Here is an 8,763-nt window from a genome sequence, read left to right on the forward strand (position 1 = left end):
CACAGTGTAATATGTCATGTGTTCTTGTTTGTTTGAGGTTGTATTTAAATTTTTCAAATTATTTTCCTTCTCATATCCTCATATGTAAAATCTAAAAAGTGACAGTTTGTGCTCTTCTTTTTACCATGACTGTAACAATGACCAAGACTTTATATAAGAGATGAATTTAGATCCTAAATTTGAAAGGAGGCGGTGACTCCTGTCATTGCGTAAATCTCATATTTTAGTCACAATATAAAATGGAAAACACATCAAATGTTTGAATTGAGAAAATTTGCTGTTAAAATTTTGATTGCAACAACATGTCTCAGAGGAGTTGGGGAAGGAAAAGTAAGTGGTTCTAAAAGGAAATATTTTGCAGTTAATTGGGTTAACTGGAAACAGGTCAGTAAGACTATTGGGTATAAAAAGGAAACGGTAGAGAGGAAGAGTTTCTCAGATTTAAAGATGGGTAGAGGTTCAATCTGCAAAGAGTTTCAGAACGTTCCTCAGTGAACGGTTGTGAAGACTTAGACTTATTTCATCATCTATATTTCATAATATCATCAAAAGAGTCCGAGAATCTGGAGGAAATCTTGCTGTGTGCAGGAGACAAGGCAGAAAATCGATATTGGATGCCTGTGATCTTTGAGCCCTCAAGCAGCACTGAAATCAAAACAGGAATGACATTAAAATCACTGCATGGGCTCAGGAACACTTCCTGAAAGCGACATCTGTGAACACAGTTCATTTTATAATCCAGTAATGCTGCTTAAAGCTCAATCATACAAAGAAGAAGCCACATGTGAGCATGATCCAGAAACGTCTCCATCTTTTCTGAACCGATACTCACTTAAAATGCACTGAGGCAAAGTGGAAAACCGTTCTCTGGTCAGATTAATCAAAATTTGCTAATTTTTGTATTTTTTCAAAAACATGGATGTTGCATCCTACAGGCTAAAGAGGAGAGAGACCAAAGAAGCTCTGCTGTAGTGTTCACGGGCACTTATCTCCACTTTAAGACTGAATTTAAAATGTAAAGTTGCCTTTTTGCAGTTCTAAATTGAAGTGTTTTTAGGCTGAGTTAAAGGTTTTATTGTGTCTTTGCCAGAAAATAATGCGCACTACTTTCTGCTCTCTTGCTGCTCTCCATGGTGCTGACCTGGTGGACTATGAACTGGTTTGCATGAGGCCTGTGCTATTCTTAGTGACAGGGACACACACACACACGGACAAATGCACACACACATACAATCAGACAGGCGGGGTCATTCTGCAGACTGAGCCCGTGCAGAGTTGGGCTACAACAAACTAGAACGAGTCGAGAAACATGCCGCTGATGCCATTTTCTCCAGACTACTTTCCTCTATCATTTCCTCCAACTTTCAGCGCCGTTTCTTTACTTGTTCTGCACAGCCAACAAGATGACATCAAGCTTCTGTGCCTTTAACATGGAAACATCTTTGTGAACAAAGTTTTATAGTTTAGAGGAAAATGGGGCGGCAGAAGATGTGCTCGGAGTTTCCTTCCTGGATCAACTCAAAGATCAGACACAGAGGGAAAGTTTTGAACAACCTCTAAACTCTGCCAGACTCGGTCCTCAGAGGGAGGAGGAGACATGAGGGTGTTTAACCGGGGTGTGCTGATGCTTCTGACCACAGCAGGGGCTTTCTGTGCCTTCAGCCTCATGACCATCGCCGTGGGAACGGACTATTGGCTGTACTCCCGAGGGGTGTGCCGCTCTAAGACCCTGAGCGACAACGAGACGGTCCGCAAGAACGAAGAGGTCCTGACCCACTCCGGTCTGTGGAGGACCTGCTGCACAGAGGGTGGGAGTCACACTACACCTGCATGTGGTTTCACATTAGAAGCTTATAAAACAGCCCAGAGTGAAACACAACAAAAATGGTCAATCTAAACATAGTAAATATGCACTATGGTGTGTTTATGTGACTATGACTTGTTAATCTAATAAATTAAATAGGATATAAATGGGCAACTCAATATTAAATAGCAATAACACTGTCGGTTCTTACAAGCAGGTCTCTAACGGGCTGAATATATAAACAAAGCTGTGCATCATGTTTCTCTATCGGGTGATAATTGCTACATCGATAAATCATACAACAGCAGCTACATAGTAATACTATTACAAAGTATTACAACATAGTAATAGTATTACAAAGTATTACAACATAGTAATAGTATTACAAAGTATTACAACATAGTAATAGTATTACAGACCTGAAAATGTTCTGCACTCAACAGTTGAGTGGAGTATTTATATTCTGTATCACGAAAAGTAGAAATCCGACATAAAAATACCCTGTTATAGTGATTGTAACTATAAATATGTGACTAATATGTAAAAACTATTTTTTACTTGCACTGTGCAGATGATTTTGATTGTTTGCTGGTGTCATGAGGACACATCTTAAAGAAGACTATAGAGAAGGTTTAGTCCTGGCTATATGATGGATAGAAATGACATTTTTAATTATTCATTTCTCTTTAATAGCACTACCAATACTTCTCTCACCCTATATCCTTGGTTCTGTTTTGCTTTGCTAAGTTTCTGAATGAAGAGAAAATGCTTGGCTTTTCGATTTCCTTCCCACTTCCCTTGCATCCCCTCCCTCTGCTGCTGCCCCTGCCGCCTGTAAAACCAAGCCAACCTAAAAAAGGTTTAATGGAGAGGAAACAGAGCATGCAGAGGTCATCAGTGCTTTAACAGTCTGGTGTGACTGCGTGTTGGTCAGTTTGCCTGCATTGCAAAAAAAAAGCCATAAACAGGCAGATAGATGAAGATAATCGTGATGCACGAAAAAAGCGCTCAGAGACAAATTTGTTGTTGAGCCAGATGGAGACAGATGATCTGATCTCTTGTTTCTAATGTGACAATAATTTGAATAACTTTACACCTCACATCTTTTCTCTCAGCCCTATTCGCCGCAGCTTATCTGTTGTTAATGAATGAGTTTTGTTTTGGTAACCATGGGGACCGAGCCACATCATCGATACTGGTCAATCAGGGCGGGCTCACAGGGACACATTTGTCAATACGATCCTGTGTGCGCAAATACTAAAAGGCATCTCGCGGCCAAAGGTTACAAAGGCTGATGTTTGTATTTCCAGGCATCATTATAATGCATCAGAGCCTTCACGGCTTACGAGGGTTATTATCTGTCTGTGCCATATACAGTAGCGTTGAGCGATAGTGGAATATTTGTCTTTTCACTTGAGACAAGCTAAAACTAAAAGTGATCACATGACATGAGTGAGTGTGGACAGCCACTGCAACACTGTGTCCTCCAGGTTTAAAATCTGATAGGCTGAACAAGTGAAGCCATAAAGTGACTCTTTGGGCATGCTCATAACTCACAAGCACAATATAAACACAGTAAAGGGCCACAAGAGGGCACTGATTCATGTTAAACGGTTAGAAGGTGGACAGGTTGAGTAAAAACCGACCTGAGAAGATACCTGTGCATATTTTACATTTGCATCAAGTACAGAAGAAGAGGGAGACAGGGGAAAATGACAAAGCTGAGCAACTTTTGTTACAAAATGATGTAATTGTCTGATTTTCTGTTTTCAGGGACATTTCAGGGTGTTTGCAAGGACATCGATCACTTTCCTGACGATGCAGACTACGAGCAGGACGCTGCTGAATACTTACTGCGTGGGTCTCAAATAATTGCATGAACTTTTAACAGCTGTGATGACAGTGTGAGGTATTTGCGTGGTGTCTTAATACCCTCGTTCTCCTGTCCTCTGCACAGGAGCGGTACGAGCCTCCAGCCTCTTCCCCATCCTCAGTGTGGGGTTATTATTTCTTGGGGGTGTCTGCGTAGCTGCCAGCGAGTTCTACAAGTCACGCTATAATGTCATTCTCACTGCGGGTATACTCTTTGTCTCTGCAGGTCAGACACACAGAGTTGTTTCAGCAGCATGATTATTATTGTGGCTCTTCATTCAGTCCCTTATTAATTCTGAAACACAGAATTAAAAGCTTTTTGTCAGTGATGTTAGATTTTATGTATACCCCCCCCCCCTTTTTTTTTTTTTTTACTGTTATTAATTATGTTTTTCTATGTTAGTCTTTCTGGTATTTTATCTTTTTTTTCTTTTTTAAAAAAAAGTATTTTCTTCAGGTGTTTTAATGGTTGTACTTTCTTGTTGTATGGAGGATCAAAAGGGCCAAAAATAAATAATGATTGAACAACTCAATAATTCTCTATCATTAAATTCATCAAAAGTAATATTAACAGCAAAAGGAAATAAAAAAATTTTTTTAAAAACACAATAAAATAAAAATAATGGAAATAAATGGAAATTCATTTAAAGGTAACAAAAATACAAAAAAATAAGAAAATCAAATAGAAACAAGAATTGGTATCATATTTAATTACTTATTGTATTTATTCAGCATTTTTTAACCATTATTGTTATTTCTGGTGCATTTAACTGGTGTCTTTAATTTTTTTTAATTTAACTAATTAAATTTACATTTTTGCACTTTTAGTCCTCCATAGCATGTAGCGTGTCAGTCAACTGCAAAAATTCCTCTACAAATAAACATCTGACTGACCCTCTTCATCTCTATGAACACTACTGCAGGTCTCAGTAACATCATTGGCATCATTGTGTACATATCAGCCAACTCAGGTGACCCCAGCCAGAGCGACAACAAGAAGAGCTACTCCTACGGCTGGTCCTTTTATTTCGGAGCTCTGTCCTTTGTGCTGGCTGAGATGGTGGGCGTCCTGGCAGTGCATGTGTTCATAGAAAAACACAGACAGTTGCGCACTAAGGGCCGGCCTTCGCTCATGAAGCCGCCCATCTCTCGAAGCTCATCGTATTACCGCAACCGTTACTATCAGAACCGCAGCCGCCGGTACAGTTACAGGAGCAACCACAGCGCAGGGGACCCGCACTCCTTCCGAGCATCACTCAGCCGTGACCGGGAGCCGTCCATCTCCGCTGAATCTAAAGTCACCACCATGGCAGGTTTGCCGAAACCAGTGTCAGTGGGCTCAGAGTTCATGCTCTACGCTTTAACCTCGCCTCTCAAAAACAGTAAGATAGACATGGCTGTGGATCATTTAACAGCTGCAGCTGCTCACAACAACACAGAGATGCTGCCTGGAAACTGCGCTTCCAACAGGAGGACCACACCTGTCTAAGAAGAGAGTCCCTGTAAGGCTGAACGTTAGTTGGAGGAGAATAAGCTTTCTCATGTTCTTGCTTGCAAAAGAGAGACATTGTAGACAAGTGCAGGGCTTAGCCTGCCAAATATTTTTTTATGAACTCTTCAGTCAAGAAATAGTGGGAAAACTGCCATTACAATCTCCCAGAGTCAGTCCAACAGTCAGCAACAGTCAACAATTGCACCCCAAGTTATATCCTGGTGTTGCCAGGATATAACTTGGGGTGCAATCAGAAAGTCCAGTTACTCCAACCATTAAAAGCAGAAACCATGTCTGGTTTAAATTTAGCCAATCTCCCCTTCAAGTCTGCTCCTTCTGCAGCTCTGGAATTAAATGGGCGGTGCATTATGTGGTTCAGTGGTTTGCACAGAAAAAGGTCCTGGGTTTGAATCCACTGGCTGGGGCCTTTCTCTGCGGAGTTTGCATGTTGTCCCTGTGACTCTGAGTGCTCACGTTTCCTCCAACAGTCCAAAGATGTGCATGTTAAATTCTGATTTGTCAGTCTCTCTGTGTTACCCCCTGTGGCAGATTAGCAACCTGTTCATGGTCTCCTCAAACTCTTGCCCCATGACAAGCTGAATAGGCTCCACCAGTGCAAGGAACAGTTTGGAGTGAAAGTTCCCCACATGAAGGCAGTGCATCGGATTAGAATGATAGTTATTTCTTAAGATATTTGCAGGGTCTTGCACTAATTCAGAATGAAATCCGGGATGAGAACTTCAGTGCGAAGCTCTACTCTAGAACCTGAAGCGTCCAATAGAGTATATCTGGTGGAATCAACCTGAACTGGTTGCTTCCAGTCTTCAATCTGCAACTAGCTGCAACTTTTTCATTTTTCACATAATTATATATAAGCTAAGGTGTCAGCATTTTGACATGGTGGAGGAGATCCAACATGCACTGTTGAAAGAAAAGTTGAAGTGGTCAGAACAGGGCGTGCAGGGAAGGGTTTAAAATAGGAGCTGTAGGCTTGCAGCACTGCCCAAAGACATGCCCTAATGGGGAAGATGTGTCACATTTAAATCAGGTTATGGTTCACAAGCTGGCACCGCAGAACTTAACGATTGCATCTCCTGATGAAACAAAGCAAGAAAATAAAGCTGTTTGAGATGTTGAAATCAGAGAGACCTTGTCGTTTTTTACTGGAACAATTTTAAAAATGGTCCATCGATGATTTAAATAGTTGCAGAATGTTGTGCAGTTAATTCACTTATCGTTTCAGTTCAAGCAACCAGCTGATCTGTATATTTGACACTCGGAGGAAAAATCAAAGCAAACAAAAACTGAACTTTTAAAAAATAGATTTGTCTCAGTTTTTGTGAGTGTGTGTGTAGTAATAGTCAGTCAGAGAGAGAGACAGAAAGGGAGAGGTGCCCGTGAGGAAATAGAAACATTTACAGAAAATACAAAACGCATGAAAGCAACTGAGAATGAATGAATGAATGTCCTGTTCCTGTAGCCTCATTTTTTGTGGACCTATTGCAGAAGATCGAAACCCCATTAAGTGCATTCGAACTCTCTCTGTCTCTCCATGTGTCTAATTGTGTGGCTGAGTGAGTTTTTGTAGCATGTGAGCGTGCATAAGCCCACTGAAAGGGTCTGCCCTCATGGTTATGCCACTTTCTATATGCCTTAAAGAAAGCTTCAAAACTCACATCACAAAAGGTGCTTTTTTAAAATTGTACAGGACATCTCAGTTTCTGGCATCTGGCATTTGCAAGAGAAACTAAGAGAATATTCAAACACAACCCAGCACAGAAGCAAAGGTTTGAACAATACTGATAAACAAAAACAGTTGATCAAAAAAAGGTGACCTCTCCTGTGCTGAGTAATATCAGGGCCTTATTGTGCCTGAACATGCATGAATTAGCTCCGTTACATCTGATGGCAGGGCAGCACAAACAGACACACGTCTGAGAAACCTCAGGTGTTACCATGGCAGCAACGGGATTCAGGCTAGAATTCAAGGTAGGTTATGAATACGCTCACACAAGAAATTACCTGAAAGCACAACTGACTACTTCGGCTACTGTTTCAGCTCCACAAGCTATTTATCGCTACTACACTGCACAGAGTCTACTGTCCAAGGATCCATATGGAAGTATTTAAGTAGTATTTCAAATATTTTTACTAAAAGTAAAAAAAAAAAAAGTGCAAACAAAGGATTCAAACTAATGCCTCAAACAGACTGGAGCCTCTAATCAGAAAGCTTCAATATGATTTAGTTACTAAGCAAACAAAAGTTAAGTTAATGAATAAATTACCAGCAGAGACCAGCCTGCAGTGTCTGAAAGGAGAATGGTGAAGCCAAAGAGACTGATAACATCAGGCCAGCTAACATCAAGATTTACATTTCTTGGGCAATACTCTACAGAAATCATGGTAAAAAAGGTCAAGAGTCAAGAATGGACAAGAATCTATTGAAAATTTCAGCAGACCAATTTTTATATATAACTGTTGAAGTGAGAGCCGAGTAGGCTTAATATTATAGCTGGATTGGTTGGTTTTGTCTGCTGATTAAATTAAACGAAACAACAAGTTTGATCACAATCTGTAAAACCAAAGGAGTGCGCTAAAAGTCACTAAAATGTTTGGCATATCAAAAGAACTGACGAACCAACTTTTTTTTTTCCTACTACTTTTCTCTGAGGAGGTGCACTCGAGGCTCTTAATTAAAGAATGGGTTATAAATAGAGCAGCAAGCTTTGTGAAGCCGTTGCTTTTCTCTCATTGAAATGGGAACTTTCAGTCACTACTATATTAAGATCACAACTTGCTGTGAGGTATGTGTAATATGTTTCAGTTTCCTTCAGACTTTACAACAACATCCCAAAAATGTCACCACTGGCCTTTCCTCTTTAACACTAGCATTCGTGTCAGGACATCATTGGTTATTTATGAAGACCTGAAGCACAAAAACATTTCTACTGTGTTTTACAGGAAATGGGATGAATCAGCAAAATAAAGGTACTGCTTAAAGTCATCAGGATCTGATATTTTTCCACCACTGAAGAAACAAAACAAATACAATGAATAAATTAAAAAAAAATTCCCAGGCAAAGGTAAATCTAAATTAAAGGGTTATTTTTGCAAAATGTCAAGCAAGGTATCTTAAAGTTAGAGGTACAAACTTTAAAAGAAATCTCTGAAACATCTCCTTGCTGCATAGAATATATTGTATAAAACAATACTTTACAGTTTTATACAATAAAGACAAAAACAACTGATTCTCGAGAGGATGGATGGTAAAGTGGTAAAGAGTTTCAAGTTCATATTACATTATTTAATATTATTTCTAACAAATTAATTGTACAGTGTAAGGGTGTGACTTTTTTTAGTGACTGAAACAGGTTTCCATACACATATGAAATGGTTATTTTGTTTTAAATGACATTGGTTTAAAATGAATTTAAATACATGTAATATAACCAAAATGTATATTAATTATCAATAAAACTTTAGTGCACTAATGTATAATTGCCATGAACTAACAATCAGTTAAAGTTACAATTTAAAACACAAAATCCATCCATCTACAAATACCAGTTGCCCAGCATCCAGCCATCTTTGTCCC

General features: G+C 39.5%; 1 protein-coding gene across 1 annotated transcript; it reads left to right on the top strand.

Annotated features, from left to right (window-relative positions):
- The first annotated feature begins 1,305 nt into the window (after positions 1-1,305).
- Positions 1,306-5,346, top strand: cacng3a (calcium channel, voltage-dependent, gamma subunit 3a). Its single transcript, XM_004568353.3, has 4 exons — positions 1,306-1,808; positions 3,578-3,661; positions 3,762-3,902; positions 4,600-5,346. Exons 1-4 carry the CDS (start codon positions 1,598-1,600, stop codon positions 5,163-5,165), a joined length of 1,002 nt encoding a protein of 333 aa, XP_004568410.1. The 5' UTR covers positions 1,306-1,597; the 3' UTR covers positions 5,166-5,346.
- The last annotated feature ends 3,417 nt before the right edge of the window (positions 5,347-8,763 follow it).

The sequence above is a fragment of the Maylandia zebra genome, linkage group LG6 (assembly GCF_041146795.1).
Source record: "Maylandia zebra isolate NMK-2024a linkage group LG6, Mzebra_GT3a, whole genome shotgun sequence".
NCBI classification, from domain to species: Eukaryota; Metazoa; Chordata; class Actinopteri; order Cichliformes; family Cichlidae; genus Maylandia; species Maylandia zebra.